Source organism: Salvelinus alpinus, chromosome 14 (genome assembly GCF_045679555.1).
Source record: "Salvelinus alpinus chromosome 14, SLU_Salpinus.1, whole genome shotgun sequence".
In the NCBI taxonomy this organism is placed as follows: Eukaryota; Metazoa; Chordata; class Actinopteri; order Salmoniformes; family Salmonidae; genus Salvelinus; species Salvelinus alpinus.
In genome coordinates, this window is record NC_092099.1 from 15,793,388 (window position 1) to 15,810,795 (window position 17,408).

General features: G+C 43.3%; 1 protein-coding gene across 13 annotated transcripts in view; it reads left to right on the forward strand.

The window, feature by feature from the left end:
* The window catches only part of stxbp5l (syntaxin binding protein 5L), a 232,412-nt gene that overhangs the window by 194,898 nt on the left and 20,106 nt on the right, over positions 1–17,408 (forward strand). For 4 of the 13 annotated variants that reach the window (XM_071340638.1, XM_071340642.1, XM_071340640.1 and 1 more), the window contains 3 exons: positions 6,547–6,642; positions 9,399–9,452; positions 13,046–13,228. The exons of 2 other annotated variants lie outside the window; for them this stretch is intronic. In XM_071340638.1, the coding sequence (XP_071196739.1) occupies positions 6,547–6,642; positions 9,399–9,452; positions 13,046–13,228 (333 nt within the window). The remainder of the gene's footprint in view (positions 1–6,546; positions 6,643–9,398; positions 9,453–13,045; positions 13,229–17,408) is intronic. 7 more of the 13 variants (XM_071340643.1, XM_071340646.1, XM_071340645.1 and 4 more) reach the window with 3 other exon arrangements.

A 17,408-nucleotide genomic window follows, 5' to 3' on the forward strand; every position in this document is an offset into this window, starting at 1 on the left:
TATAATCAGTACAACCTTCACAAAAGTATGTTACATATGTGTCCATTACAGTCTATGCAAGAATCGGAATGCATAATTTTTCACTAGTACTTGAAAACGTGAATAAAACAGTAAATACATTATGCTCCATACATACAGTATGCTACAGTAGAAATGACAACACCATATGCAGAAAATAAGCACGTACTTTGATAGGAACGCATACATGTCCAAAGTTATTATTTGTAAGGAAAACAACAAGGAAGACAATGAGGGGCAGCGAGAAAATGTGGCGTAGGAAAAGGTTTGTGCCATGCCTGTTCTGACTAGAGATGGGCAAATGTCTGGATACTTGATCTGGGGAAACACTGGGGAAGTGCTTGGGTTCTCCTCGAAGAGAGAAGTTTGTCCAGCTCAGTAAAGCCTCAAACATACATTGTCCGCAACGGTGAAATGAGCTAATTCTTATGTGAATTAATGAGGATGCGTAACACACCTCAATTCAAACTGTTTGAAAATAAAACTTGTTAGAAAATCATTTGAAATGGACAAGTTGAAACATAGCCAGTAGATAATTAGCAGGCAGCGTGCCTTGGTTTGCGTGCTGCGCGGGTTAACTGTCCTGTTGCGTATCAATCACATTTTGGAACAGTCACGCGCATAAAAAAAACTGTTAGAGATATTTGGAACTCACAGGGAAAAGGTTAATGAGTGCTTGTTTCCTTTGAAATGGTTTTTATTTGAATAGGTTCAAATGAACAGCATTGTACGAGTTAAAAAACATGGCATGTTAGCTCCCTCCTGGTGGCACAGTGGACTAATACCATGGATAGAGAACAGAAGATTATAGTTTAATGCCTAAGGAAAATCATGTGTCCTATCTCTGCTTGGAGTAATAAAAAGTTAACTCAAAATAAGCTATCATTGTTATTAAAGGTATTATTGAAACATTGAGTGAACATTTTAAGGAAGTTATTAAAAAACCTCCAAATAACCTAGAATTTCTATTCTCAGGGCGTTAATAAAATCTCCCATGAAAGCTTTCAAGGAGCCACAGTAAAAAGATACAGTATCAGTCAAAAGTTTGGACACACCTAATCATTACAGGGGTTTTCTTTATTTTTACTATTTTCTACATTGTAAAATAATAGTGTATGTTCCCACAACTTCAAAGGAACCAACTGTGCTAACTGGGTTAGATTTCTTGCTACGTTGTTGTTAGTATTTTCATGGGTCTATTTAGGAAACAGATACTGTATCATCCCTGCGGTTGTTGAGGAAAAATACATTGTGTGTGTGTGTGTGTGTGTGTGTGTGTGTGTGTGTGTGTGTGTGTGTGTGTGTGTGTGTGTGTGTGTGTGTGTGTGTGTGTGTGTGTGTGTGTGTGTGTGTGTGTGTGTGTGTGTGTGTGTGTGTGTGTGTAATGCATTTTGGTACCTTTTAGGGCTTTTTGCACCATTACCAGGGATATATGAGCGAGAGAGAGAGAATTGTATTTGGTGCAAATCATTCTCTAAGCTCTAGAGCTCAGCTGAATTTGGTATTGAATGGTCTGGCTATTGAACAAGTTGAGGACACTAAATCACCTGGTGTTACCTTAGATTGTAAACTGTCATGGTCAAAACATATAGATTCAATGGTTGTAAAGATGGGGAGAGGTCTGACCGCAATAAAGAGGTGCTCTGCTTTTTTTGGCACAACACTCCACAAAGCAAGTCCTGCAGGCTCTAGATTTGTCTTATCTTGATCATTGTCCAGCCATGTGGTCAAGTGCTGCAAAGAAAGACCTAGTTAAGCTGCAGCTGGCCCAGAACACAGCGGCACGTCTTGCTCTTCATTGTAATCAGAGGGATAATATAAATATTATGCATGTCAGTCTCTCTTGGCTAAGAGTTAAGGAGAGACTTACTGCATCACTTCTTTGTTTAATAAGAAACATTATTGTGTTGAACAATTACACACAGCTTTGACACACACACTTACCCCACCAGACATGCAACCAGGGGTCTTTTCACAGTCCCCAAATCCAAAAAAAATTCAAGAAATCGAACAGTAAAGTATTCAGACCCCTTGACTTTTTAAACATTTTGTTACATTACAGCCTTATTCTAAAATGGATTAAATACAAAAACAATCCTCAGCAATCGACACACAATACCCCATAATGACAAAGAGAAAACAGGTTTTTACAAATGGTTGCTAATTTACTTAATTATTCAGACCCTTTGCTATGAGACTCGAAATTGAGCTCAGGTGCATCCTGTTTCCATTGATCATCCTGGAGATGTTTCTACAACTTGATTGGAGTCCACCTGTGGTAAATTCAAATTATTGGACATGATTTGGAAAGGCACCGTCTTTTTATATAAGTTCCCACAGTTGACAGTGAATGTCAGAGCAAAAACCAAGCCATGAAGTTGAAGGAATTGTCTGTAGAGCTTATCTCTAACAGTTTGTTTTATGCGCGTGACTGTTCCAAAAATGCTTATTTAACCCGTCTCCTCTCCTTCATCTACACTGATTAAAGTGGATTGAACAAGTGACATCAATAAGGGATCATGGCTATCACCTGGTCAGTCTGTCATGGAAAGAGCTTTTGTATACTCAGTGTGTGTGTATATATACGTAGATAGATATATATAATTAGAGAGAGAGATAATTAGAGAGAGCAGTGGCCTGCAGGTTTGCTAGATGGATGTGTTAGAGCGAGTAGGTCGGCCAGTGAGGGAGTTTGCTCCAGGCCAGATGCACCAGACTGTTCTTAGATCAGAGAATTGGCTTTCGTGTGTGTGTGTGTGTGTGTGTGTGTGTGTGTGTGTGTGTGTGTGTGTGTGTGTGTGTGTGTGTGTGTGTGTGTGTGTGTGTGTGTGTGTGTGTGTGTGTGTGTGTGTGTGTGTGTGTGTGTGTGTGTGTGTGTGTGTGTGTGTGTTTGACAGAGTTACATTTTCCCCACTGCCCTTCTCCTCCTCGCTATCACTCCCCTCCTCTCCCCTCCCTTTCTCCTCTCGCTGCTCAGACCAAACCAGCTGTGCCTGAGAATGAGCATTGAGAAGGAGCTGGGGCTAAATGTTTAATATTAGTCTTTTTCACACTGAAAAAGGAGGATAGCAAACATCGAGCGGTTGCCTGCAGCTGCTGGTTAGGGAGAGAGGAGATAGAGATGGAGGGAGAGAGAGAGGAGATGGAGAGAGAGATATGTAGATGAAGAGAGAGAGAGAGAGAGTTAGAGAGAGATAGACGGAGAGAGAGAGAGAGAGAGAGAGAGAGAGAGAGAGAGAGAGAGAGAGAGAGATGTAGATGAAGAGAGAGAGAGAGAGTTAGAGAGAGATAGACGGAGAAAGAGAGAGAGAGAGAGAGAGAGAGAGAGAGAGAGAGAGAGAGAGAGAGAGAGAGAGAGAGAGAGAGAGAGAGAGAGAGAGAGAGAGAGAGAGAGAGAGAGTGTAGTACTGCTGTTAGACTAATGTGTGTGTGATGGGAATACAATGCCAGCCATGCTGTTAGACCTGCTGTGTTCTCTAGGCTTTGGTTTCCATACAGCTTTGCTTTATACTTGATGTAAAGCCATCTTTATATCACTGGGAGTATGTGTACGTACATGCGTCTGAGTGTGTTTGCGTTAATTTTTACATTTCTTTACATAGCCTAAGATAGCAGATTGTCAGCAACTTAAGTTTAGACCAATGTTCTTCTTCTGTGTAAATATTTGCTTAGTATTTGAATCATCACTTTGCCAGACAGAGCCATCATAACGTAAAAATTATGTTCTCACCAGGCCCCAGACGTTAAATCTATAACGGAATGTATGGAAGGGGGCTGATTGATGGTGTCAACAATGACCCGTTATGTCTGTTACGGTGATGTCACTGTGTTTGATGTGTTCCTCTTAGGAGCGCCACACGTTACTCTGTCTGCGCGGGTCACTTAGTGCTGACGCGCCGACAAGGGACGGAGAAAGAAGTGTCAGTTGGCATGTACTCAAGCAGACAGCTATTTAACCAGCATCTTATTTTGCAGGAAGCAAGAATCCACTTGAACTCTCAAACCTGTCAGTGGAGCGTGAATAACTTGAAATGCTTTGTGTTGCGTTTGGGAAATGGAAAGAATTCGGGGAAAAAAGAGAATGATGGAGGAGGAGGGAGGGAGGTGGTGTTGGGAGGGTGGGTGTGAAGGAAAGGAGTGAGGGATGTTTGTGAAAGCCATTCTGAAGAAAAACTTTTCCCACCGACTTTTCCCCCGATAGGGATTGATGAGGCCTCATTTGTTTTTCCTGAAGTCATCTTTTCTGCCCGTTATTTACACACTTATTTCCAGAGGCGAATCTAAACTCCGGAGCATGTTGTTGTGAATATTTAATGCGTCCATAAAAAAAATGTTTTCCCTGTTTGGAGACGTATGCTTATGGAAATCAATTTGCCAAAAGTGTCTGCATTATGAATGAACATGGCTTCTGTTTCGGAGGAAGTAGGACCAGTAAATGTAAGGCCTTGCACAAGGCTCTCTTTCACTCTCTCTCTTTCACTCTCTCTCTCTCCCTCTTTCTCTCTCTTGCGCTCTCTCTCTCTCCCTTCCTCTCTCTCTCCCTCCCTCTCTCTCTCCCTCTCTTTCTCTCTCTCCCTCCCTCTCTCTCTCCTCTTTCTCTCTCTCCCTCCCTTTCGCTCTCTCGCGCTCTCTCTCTCCCTCTCTTTCTCTCTCCCTCCCTCTCTTTCTCTCTCCCTCTCTTTCTCTCTCTCCCTCCCTCTCTCTCTCCCTCTCTTTCTCTCTCTCGCGCTCTCTCTTTCCATCTTTCTCTCTCTCTCTTTCTCTCCCCCCGCTCCTTCTCCCGATCCCTTTCTGTCCCGCCCTCTCTCTCTTTCTCTCTCTATCTTTCCATCTCTCTCGCTATCTCTCTCGCCCTGACTGCAGTTTCTCTTGGGTCTATAGGATCTTAGACCTGGCTGACCCTGCCATGTATCCACAAGTCTCCTGAGGATACAGTGTTGGTGGTATGCCGTTAGAAGGAATGAATACCAAAGTGCATAGCTATGTGGAATATGTCAGGGTAGCCTATCTATTATCTGGTCCCATCCCTTTTATTGATTGCAGAGATGAGAAAAGCGAGACAGGTGGAGATCGGGTAGGAAGAGAGATGAGGATGTGATGTGTGACTGTGTGGTATTTACAAAGGTGCAGAGAAAAGGAATGATGAAGACATGTGTAAAGAATGGCACAGGTATGGCTGGAGAAAAAGCGGTGGGAAACATAGGGGATATCAGAGGTAGGAAGGAAGAGATGGACAGATGACAGGCAGAGAAAGGCAGAGTCTCCATCCTGAGACAGAGGGCTCATGGCGAGTTTCTGTCGTCGTTATTCTCCCAAGCAGCTCTGAGGCGATTAGTGACCTGAGCCTGGCTGGCTCTGGCTGTCCCCCTGCCCTGACACCCCAGTCCTGCTGTGACCACCACTGGCCAAACCCAGACCCGGCAGGCAGCCTATTAACTATCCACCATCACCCGTCTCAACTCTCCTCTTTCTCACTCCCTCCTTCCTACTTCCGTCTCACCTCTCCACACCGGGAAACATCCTCCTTTTTCCCCCCGTTAGGCCCCGTAATTGGCCCCATGTTCGTCTTTGAAGCCATATCCTCCTTTCCGTTGTTGTTTGTTTACTTTGTTACTGTCTCTTGTTGTGTCTGGGTATCTGCTCACGATGGCGGCTACTGTGGCTGATGGTAGCATAGGTCCTGTAGTCTGGGGTGAGACGCGAATCGTGAGGTTGGGCAAAATAAGCGGAAATGCCAGAGAGTGGCTCTGACCAAGCAGGATAAATTTAGAGGCAAAGAAAGGCTCCAGGAGAAGAGAGGAGAGGTGATGGAGCTGTCCCTGAGCTCGCAGGCTGGCTGTTTAAAGGGGAGCTTAAAGGAGAGCGGGGAGCTGAAGCAACCTGCCTGGGCTGGATGTGGCAGTTCTTATCTCCTATAATGAGCAGAGTGGCTGGGATTAAACGTACTTACTGTTCACCACACACCTGCACACCAAGTTTGAAACCTCATTTAGTCTGTGTTATGTCACAAGGAATCTAGCGAGAATTTGACATTGAGTTTGAGAGGTGCTAGAGAGCAAATTTCACAGTACAATAAGGAAGCACATGTTGTTAGCCAAGTCTGGAATCGATACCTCAAGAACACTCTCTCATCCTGAATTCTGTTGGAAGGGTGCTGTGTTGTTTTGACCGGGGTGTGGACTGGACTGGACAAGCGGCTGTGGGGAAGTCCTAGCATAAATGTTAACAACAGGTGTTACTTTACCTGTATCATCAATGACAACATTTCATTGAGTTGCAGTGATTTGTGATGGTGAGTCGTGATAGTAGTTGTAGACATAGTAGTCGTTGTAGTAGCAGTATTAGTCATTGTTTTCGTTGGCGTGGTTGTGTTTGCATGGTAGTCTTACCTTGACCTTATCACACACGTTTGTATTAGTATCTTCAGAATCAACTGATATTATGTACCTGCTTGTCTTTATCTTCACCCATGTTGTTTTGTTTTCTCCCTCCTGAAAAGTGTGTGTTCTATTGCATCTCCTATTCCAGTTCCCTACCTTCACTATGACCCTCGCTCCATGCCTGAGCCTGTGGCCAGTCTGAGAGCCAGCCACTGCAGTCCAGTCTTTTACTTACTGGACAATGGTAAGAGGAGGGACCACGGCCCAGGGAAACCTGTCCCTCTCACGTCCCATCGCTGGGGGAGTGTGCGTGGGAGGGTGGGTGGGCTGAGGGGTGGAGGGTGGAGGGAGGATGGTTTGTGGGTGGGTTTGTGGGTGTGGGGCGTTGCATGGTAGCATATGGAGTGTGTTCCTATGCTTGTCTGTTCCAACTTTCAACATTGTGATCCATGCATCTGTGAGCAGAAGATTTACAGCTTATAGGCGTTGTTGCATTGTCTCAGCCCCAGCTGTAGGGGGCGATGTGTGTTTTGTGCTGGGTCTGGTCTGGTCTTGTGGCCTTGCATCCTTCATCAGCCGTGCTACTGAGGAAGGCTGGGGAGAAAAGCGGGAGGAGTCAGTCAAGGTCAGACACTCCTCCCTAATTCTTCAGCTCCTCTGTGATTCATCCATGTTGTTGTTGTTGTTGTTGTCATGTTCTTGTGAGGAAGGCCATGCATCTTTGCCCTTCCTGTTGGGAGGCACTCTGACTCTCATTCATTTGTAACACTAACTTTGTCTATTTGGTTTTTCTCACCCACAACCTCCTCTTTAACATAATAACAACATCTAATACTCTGTGATGTGTCTAACTGCATGTACTCCATGATGATACCAGACAGCTGTGTCTAGGTTCTCTATTCCCGCCCCCAATGAAATATCGACCTATCAGGAGCATCGGAAACCGACAGGCTGATTAAGTTTTAGTTACACATTTCAAATATGGACAGACCAGGAATAGTTTACCCCCGATTTTGATAAGAAATGACCGTACCAGACATTTTTATTTTAAAGACAGCTGTATTTAATGGATAACATAAATTGGAATCAAATAAAGTATTAAGAGTAGGCTACACCAACATTAGTTTTCCATTTACACGGGTAAATTGCCACAGTAGATTTGTCGTGGTAAATGAGAAAATACTTTATTTCAGTTGTACGGAATGATTGTCAAATCGATAAATTGCACTTAATCTGCTCAAAAAGTAGGACTAAATTGTTTCCGTTGATAATACCCATCACAGGGTGAACATACTGTATCTTCAGAGACTTTGGTAGCAAGCAGGACTAAGGTAACACCGACATCAGCTTTTAGGGAGTGGTAGAGGTGTCCAATAATGGTTGCAATTGTGATCAGCTGTGCTGGTGAATTTAACCTGTATTGATGGTTTAACAAGAGATCAACTGATGATAATCTGGTGGCCATTGATGGTTGCAATATGCTCCATGTCACTAGCAATTAATACTCCCTAAATATTTACCATAAAATAGCATTTGGATGTTATCAGGGCATATAAACAAGACAATATACTTTTCTATTTTTCCATAACTGATAAAGACAAACTGGCCTTTCGTAGGGCAACAGGTTGATATGTAGCATAATTATGTCCCCAAATATGTAAATATTATCATTTGTTAAAAGGCATCGCTGGCACAATGCACAGTCCCACTTTTATTCAGTTCAAACATCCTTTTATCCAACAAAGATATTCCCACAAGAGTCCTAAAATGGTGCAAATGAGCTGTTAAATGGCTTGTAGAATTCCACCTGTGAATAGTGAATGACAGTGCTATTGGTAGAGCACTGTCGTTCCATAATTATATTCCTCTGTTCCTACACAGTTCTGCTGCTACGCATCATGGCCGCAACATCTGGCCACACACACGCACACACTTTATTGATTTCGGAATTAAATGATGCCACGGCACTATACCACAGCAATTTCGTCACAAGCACCGCACAAGGAGAACATTTCATTTACATCAAAATCCCTTTCAATTTCTGTGCTCCCAACAAGGCAATTTATCATAAAATGATTCCAACTTCAATTCTACCTCAGCATACCCCTTTTACCCTACTCAAAGTCAATGAAAGATGGTGGAATTCAGACTTTTGGCCTCTTGAATTATTATCTGTAAAACAGAGTGTTCTAACATACGAGTTTGTTCAATTTCAAAGCTAAAATGTTCTGGATTCCACTTACAGATGGTGCAATCAAACAACTGCACTTTCCAATATCTGCTAGCGTGCCCCAAACATTACTTTACAAAGATTGGTTAGAGGACAATGAGTGTGGTTTCTTGATTTGCCATCCTTACAACATCCCACATTTCCCATACACCAGAATAATTATCTAACCAACCAAAACCAGTGTCCTCATGGTATGTCCTTTGGATCGACTGAGGAAGAATTAATGACCGTCTCTCTCAACATGTACCTTTGCAGTTCTGTATATACTGCAAAATGCTTGCAAAATGTTGAACTTGTTTGTTTCTTTCCAATCTGTTTTGTGTTTTTGAGTTCCCAGTTTATTTATGTTTCTTATGCCAAACCCCCCCAGGCCTTAGCGTACTCTGACAACCCTAACATACAGAAATACATTAAACAAACAATCAGAAAATACATCGACTTAAATCAGTTGCGTTTGAGTGGCCAGAGAATGGAAGACTTGGAAGACACACTGGGAAGGAGTCTTGCCCGAAAACGGGTTTCACGGTTCCCGTGTCTACACTCTCTGACTGGGAGCACTGGCCTGGGAAAACCATGGAGCATGATGGGAATGGCCTCTGCATCTGCCTGCCATGTGCGACATCTGCACACTTTTGCACGTTTTAAATTATGTTGTTCAGTTTTTGTTTTGTTTGATCTTTTGTTTTCTGCATCGTTTGGCTTTTACTTTTGCTTCCATTTTGGTTTGGAAACATTAACTGCTCCTTTCTTTCCTATGTCTTTTGTTACAGTAAAGGGACCCGGCAGAAAGTTAAGTCTGCCTACAGATCTTAAGACTGATCTTGGTACGGTAGGCGAAAGCCAGCAGTTTTACCCTCTTTTCATTTGATTAATTTACTTCCTCTTTTGTCCTGTTATTCGCAGATATACATTTATATTTGTTTTGTTTATGTTGTTCACATCAAGTAGCTTCTTCTTCACGCAACCAGCAGTATTTTCTTATCACTCACCTCTTCTACTCGACCAGCTCATGATGAGACTGAATGGCCTGTTCTGTTCTTCTCCTTTGACTTTCTATGTTTTGTTTTTACCCGTCGTAAGCTTTTTGTTTATCGTACATTTTGCAAGTGTTTCTAAAGGTGGTTCTTACCTCATGCCCATATCGTTTTGGGAGATGCCTTTCTAAATGTACTCTCGCTCTATTGAGATTGGACCATTCTCTGTCTCCATACAGCCTCGCTCCATCGTGATTGGATCATTTTCTATCTCCAAACAGCCTTGCTCTATACTGTGATTGGACCATTCTCTAACTCTAAACAGCCTTGCTCCATCGTGATTGGACCATTTCTGTCTCTCAAACGGGACTTGCTCCATTATTACTGGACCATTCTGCATTTCCTGTAGACTTTAGCGACACGCTCTTTCTCAGTACATCTCTTGAGCTCCTACGCCTCTCGCAGTCACAGGTTATGTCACTCATGCTTCTGCTCTGTCCTGTCCTACGATATCCCTCTACTATATGCCTCTTCAGTTCATATACAGTACACTAATGTGCCAATATCTACAGTATGACATCTGTGAAATGATAACTATTTCCTTCAACAGGTTTGAAATGTGTAGCTGTAGTTTTAGAGTGAGACCGTGTTGGGTAAACCAGCAATCATTTAAAAGGAAATAAAACTGAAAAGGATGATAGTTGTAGCAAAAATATACCTACCTCATCTCCTTTTAAACGTTGAACAACAATTGGAAGAGAATAATAAGGTTCAAGCAGTATTCCAAGCAGTCAAAATTAAATTGCACATTAATGCAGTGGGGAAAAATATATGTCAACCGTGATCAGTACCCTGTTTAGGCTATTAATATTCTAATGCACCTATGTAATTAGTTCAAATATAATATGAGCAGCTGTCTGTCATTAGTCAAGGATACAGCTGCTACAAAGTGGGACTGTTTCATGTGATTAAATTACTTGAACCTGCGTGTGTGTGTGTACGAACGTGTGTGTACTGTATGTGTCTGTGTCTGTGTGTGTGTGTGTTAGAGAGAAAAAGAGAGTGAGTGTGTGTAGGTGGGGTGGGTAGACAGCCATTTTTTTCTGATGTGGACCAGTTTCCTTTAGACTGTGCCAGGACAAACCACTGATTGGCAGACCCAACCATGATGATAAGTGCTAGCCAGACACACAATGGCGTAGTCATGTAGCACATTCATTGGCTGGTGCACTAGAGCTATCCCCAGTTTCCAAGCCTGTTATTGCCCTGCTACAGCCTGCTGTGAAACTGGACTGGAGGCGCACGCCGACTGGGTGGCACCACAGAGTCTTTCATCCTCACTTAGAAAATGAACCAGATTTGCATCAATGGGCCTAACAAGGGATTTGGTGTTAGGAGTGTGTGTTCCTTCAAATCACCATAGCTAAACAGACAACCCACTAGAGATTCCTGTCTGGCATATTCAGTAGTTAACACGAGGCCAACTTAGCCTGGTCCCAGATCTGTTTGTGCGTTTGCCTACTCCACTGTCAAAACGAACATGTTTTTGCATGACAATTTCTAGAAGGAGTTGGCAAGAGAGCAGGAGCAGACTGGCACCCAGGCTAATGCCAACTTTCTGAATGCAGTTCTCACTCAGCAAGGATTGCTCCCAACAAGCCTCCCTGTCACACACACTGATTTCTGCTCTGAAGTGTAGCACTGGTGTAGTGCTACCTCACTGGGAGCTGTCAGTCAATAAAATGCCAAAGTTTTGTTTACTTGACAGTGAAGACGTGGTCTGCATCTGGCACAGACGTCGTCAGCTGCTTAATTGTTAGTCTCTTGGCGGCGCAGAGCTTTCTCTGTTTGGCTGACGAAGCCACAGGCTGACGAGCTGTGGAATAGGAGCCAAGCCCATTGAATCCCCCCCAAAATTGTGTCTCATTAACATAAAGTATTTGGCTCAAATACCATTGGAGAGAGCAGGCACACACACACGCGCGCACATGCGCATCCACGCACACACATGTGCATGCGCACACACACAAGCAAGTGTGGGCACACACACGTATCAATATGAATATACACAATTCAGAGCAGGCACCATACATGTACCCACCTTGTCTCAGAGGCATCAGACAGTCCAGTATGCTGTTTCATGGACCTACGCTGTATACCTACAGTATCAACCAACTGTATTCAAATATTGATACACTCTGGAATCTACCCAAGGGTCTCTGATTTCTTAAATGTTTGAAGTCCTGCACCGCTCCTGATGCTAGTCTGGTGAGGACCTTACTGGTCAAAAATGTATTACCTGAATTTCGTTGGCACCTCTCAAAAGTAAAATAAAGTTTGGTACTGAGTGTGAAACTCTCTCACTGTCACTTGAGGACAAAAACAAAGGGATGATGAAAGACTCTGATCCTGTAAAATGCCTGGTCCGACCGAATGTACTTTACCATCACCTGTGAATCTATTTATTTATTTTAATCAATATTATTTGGTATCTTTTTTATTTTCTTGGCATGGATTGAGTAAAAAGCTTCTCCCTATATTTTGACTGCTTTTCCACTCTCTTTCTATCACTAACTCTGTAATTATCTCTCTTAACTCTCTATCGCCATCTAAATCTAACTATATCTCTCTTTAACGCTCTCTCTCTCTAACTAAATTTCAATTCAATTCAAGGGGCTTTATTGGCATGGGAAACATGTGTTAACATTGCCAAAGCAAGTGAGGTAGATAATATACAAAAGTGAAATAAACAATAAAAATGAACAGTAAACATTACACATACAGAAGTTTCAAAAGAATAAAGACATTACAAATGTCATAATATATACAGTGTTGCAACGATGTACAAATGGTTAAAGTACACAAGGGAAAATAAATAAGCATAAATATGGGTTGTATTTACAATGGTGTTTGTTCTTCACTGGTTGCCCTTTTCTTGTGGCAACAGGTCACAAATCTTGCTGCTGTGATGGCACACTGTGGAATTTCACCCAGTAGATATGGGTGTTTATCAAAATTGGGTTTGTTTTCGAATTCTTTGTGGATCTATGTAATCTGAGGGAAATATGTGTCTCTAATATGGTCATACATTGGGCAGGAGGTTAGGAAGTGCAGCTCAGTTTCCACCTCATTTTGTGGGCAGTGTGCACATAGTCTGTCTTCTCTTGAGAGCCATGTCTGCCTACGGCGGCCTTTCTCAATAGCAAGGCTATGCTCACTGAGTCTTGACATAGTCAAAGCTTTCCTTAAGTTTGGGTCAGTCACAGTGGTCAGGTAACTCTATCTCTCTAACTCTCTGTAACGCTCTCTATCTCTCTAACTATATCTCTCGTTCTCACTCTAATTCATTATCTCTGTCATTTTCTCTTTTCCACAGACTTTTTCCCCTCTCTCTCTGCTTTGATTTCCTTAAGTCGTTTGCTAATGCTTTGCCGTTGTTGCAGATCATGTCAATGGACATTGCACTAGTCCCACCTCCCAGCCCTGCTCCGTGGGGAAGCCTCGCATCACAGGGGTTCCCGAGGGCCCGCGGCTCACCCGGAGAGGGCCTGGCCGACCGCCCTTCCGCAAGGCCCAGTCCGCCGCTTGCATGGAGATCTCTTTGCCTGTTTCCTCCCACACAGAAGGTGTGTGCTTGTCCCCTTCCCCTTAAACCCTCTTCCTAACCTCCTCATCCTCCCCTCCTAAGTGCATGTCTACCAGTCATCAACAGGTAGGGGGTGAGAGGTTGGTTGGTTGGGTTGTGGTTGGTGGGATATCTGGTGTTTTCTCATTCATTTTGATTGTGCCTTCTCTGACTTTTCTATCCTGAAGAAAAAATGGTGAATGCTGTATTACTGAAGTATAACTGACATTGAATGTTACAGTATTATGTCCCTCCTGGTTAGTCACCATGTAGTGACAGCAGGGTGGACACTGTGGGACTTTTCTCTTCAGCATTTTCTGTGATGAGTGTTATATTGATAGGGTAGATGATTACAGTTGACCACGTCAAAACATGTTTCGTCACATGTAAAACTGTAAGAGAACAGCTATAAAGTCAAAGTTCACCAAAAGGTTTTGCTGAAGACAAATTGTTGGGGATTTTCACACACATTTGCTCGCACATACTCCAGCGGCCCTTCCGCTGTGACCTCACTTGTCATTCACAGCCCTTCACTTTCCACCACACCACCACAATGTGACTACACCACAACACTACAGCCCACACCCTCACTTTGTACCACCCATACCGTCCCTGTGTTAGTGTATCAATGGTGACAGGGTGTGGCGTGTTTGTGTGTGTGTATCTATGTGCTGTATGTGTGGCGCCAGTAGGTGTTTCCGTTCCATACTGTACTGTGTGTGTGTGTGTGTGTGTGTGTGTGTGTGTGTGTGTGTGTGTGTGTGTGTGTGTGTGTGTGTGTGTGTGTGTGTGTGTGTGTGTGTGTGTGTGTGTGTGTGTGTGTGTGTGTGTGTGTGTGTGTGTGTATATATATGTGTGTGTGTGTATATATATATATATGTGTGTGTGTGTGTGTGTGTGTGTGTGTGTGTGTGTGTGTGTGTGTGTGTGTGTGTGTGTGTGTGTGTGTGTGTGTGTGTGTGTGTGTGTGTGTGTGTGTGTGTGTGTATATATATATACTGTATATATATATAAATACACACCTGTCTAACTCCCTCTAGGTGCTTATCTGACTGCAATACTTTCCCAGATGTTGCTACTTGGCTGAATGTGTCTGAATCCTGCTGGTTGTTTGTCCAGTGTTTTCTCAACCATTGCTTTTGTGATCTCTGGTTACTACCTCAATAGGAAGGTTATCGTTATATGTTTGTCCCGTGTTACAGAGCGTAGGCATGTTTCATTGTTGTGCTCGAATGTGTCTTGAGGCGTCCTGTCACAAATAACATCAAACAGAGGATATCCTCTCATCTGACACTGTCAAGCGGTTACTCACATCTACTTTTCTCTGTTTCTTGTTGAGCCAACATGTTTACCTCTCCCCTGCGAAACGCTGTGAGAGAAAATGGCTGCTGTCAGGATGGGTAGCAACATGCCATTACGTGCAATCATACCCCCCTGTCAGTCAGCCTTCTTTAGTCATAGTCAGAACGCTATAGGGACAGCTCGAGACAACATCAAACGATGGACATCCATTCATTGTTTTCCACACTTACGTCTCTATAGCCTGGTGGGTAGGAGTGTTGGGCCAGTAACTGAAAGGTTGCTGGATCAAATCCCCGAGTTTACAAGGTAAAAATATGTCGTTCTGCCCCTGAGCAAGGCAGTTAACCCACTGTTCCCCGGTCACCGAAGACGTGGATGTCGATTAAGGCAGCGCTCCGCACCTCTCTGATTCAGAGGGGTTGTGTTAAATGCGGAAGACATATTTCAGTGGAATACATTCAGTTGAACAACTGACTAGGCATCCCCCTTTCTCAGCCAGCTACATGACCTCGCCCCCCTGGTTGTGTCTCAACTAGCTTCCTATTCCCTACATAGTGCGCTACTTTTGACTCAGGCCCGTAGGTCTCTGGTCAAAGTTAGTGCACTATATGGGGAATAGGTTGCCATTTGGGACGCAGACCTTGTCTTATTATAGCAGCGTACTGTCACTCAGCTCCTGGCCCATTAATAGAACCAGTCTGTCGGGATGCGGTCATTTTCTCAAAATGGACAAAATGACGGTAAAATGTATTGAGTGTTGAGGTCAGCTGCCCAGGCCTGTTAATCCTGAGTAGAATGTAACATCCACAAAGGAAATGTTCTACTGGGTATATTCAGGAGGTGGGGCTGTGTGCACCTTAACTAAATGCAAGTTCAATATGCATTCACATAGGCGATAATAGGCTCTTAACACAGAGACTAGTCGTCTAACGTAACGTTGCATGGTTTATGAACACAGTCCTCCTCCTTACTGAGGATAGAGGGACATTTACTAGATTGTATAGTCACAGCGGCAGCTAAACTCAGCTAATATTGTTAAAAGTGCTGTGCAGCTTTTATGCAATACCTTTCCACTATGGATCTGAATATCCAGATTACCACTATGGATCTGAATATCCAGATTACCACTATGGATCTGAATATCCAGATAACCACTATGGATCTGAATATCCAGATAACCACTATGGATCTGAACATCCAGATTACCACCATGGATCTGAATATCCAGATTACCACTATGGATCTGAACATCCAGATTACCACCATGGATCTGAATATCCAGATTACCACTATGGATCTGAACATCCAGATTACCACCATGGATCTGAATATCCAGATTACCACTATGGCTCTGAATATCCAGATTACCACTATGGATCTGAATATCCAGATTACCACTATGGATCTGAATATCCAGATAACCACTATGGATCTGAATATCCAGATTACCACTATGGATCTGAATATCCAGATTACCACTATGGATCTGAACATCCAGATTACCACTATGGATCTGAACATCCAGATTACCACTATGGATCTGAATATCCAGATTACCACTATGGATCTGAACATCCAGATTACCACTATGGATCTGAACATCCAGATTACCACTATGGATCTGAATATCCAGATTACCACTATGGATCTGAATATCCAGATTACCACCATGGATCTGAATATCCAGATTACCACTATGGATCTGAACATTCAGATTACCACTATGGATCTGAACATCCAGATTACCACTATGGATCTGAATATCCAGATTACCACTATGGATCTGAATATCCAGATTACCACTATGGATCTGAATATCCAGATTACCACTATGGCTCTGAACATCCAGATTACCATTATGGATTTGAACATCCAGATTACCACTATGGATCTGAACATCCAGATTACCACCATGGATCTGAACATCCAGATTACCACCATGGATCTGAACATCCAGATTACCACCATGGATCTGAACATCCAGATTACCACCATGGATCTGAACATCCAGATTACCCCTATGGATCTGAACATCCAGATTACCACTATGGATCTGAACATCCAGATTACCACTATGGATCTGAACATCCAGATTACCACTATGGATCTGAACATCCAGATTACCACTATGGATCTGAACATCTAGATTACCACTATGGATCTGAACATCCAGATTACCACTATGGATCTGAACATCCAGATTACCACTATGGATCTGAACATCTAGATTACCACTATGGATTTGAACATCCAGATTACCACTATGGATCTGAATATCCAGATATTATTTCAAGAGCTTCATACTAAAACTATACATTATTATGAGTGGTTATGTCAACATCTAAAGGTTCATGTATGTATACTGTGACAAATGCGCTGCTTAGAATGTCAAACATTACTTATAGATGTGTTACACAATCCTTGTACTTTTCTATCAGAGAGTTAGTGTAATCCACTCTCTGACCTTTCTGAGTCATTCTCAGGATGCCAAAAGTTTGCCCTGGTATTGATCTGCTGTTGTGTGCTGTCCTGTCAGTGCACAGACCGAGGGGTTCTCTGAGTACTGTAAGCCTGGCCAAAGCTCTTCCTATCCAGGTCACACTAGCACTACCGTGGCCTGGCTGGTCCTCCACTCTGGTTCATCCCAATCCGGACGGATTAGCAGACAGACACCAGCGGTCCTTCCAGCTAATCTCTCCACGGTACAGAGAGGATGGGGACTGCTTCCAAAACGCCACAGTCAGCCGACCTGCGCCGGCGTCAGAGGGCTCTATCACCCAGCTGGAGCGTCAGATCAGACAGATGGTCAGGCAGGTAGGGAGGGACGGAAGGCAGACTGAGCTAGTTGTGTTCCAAGAGGACCCTGGACCCTGGACCAG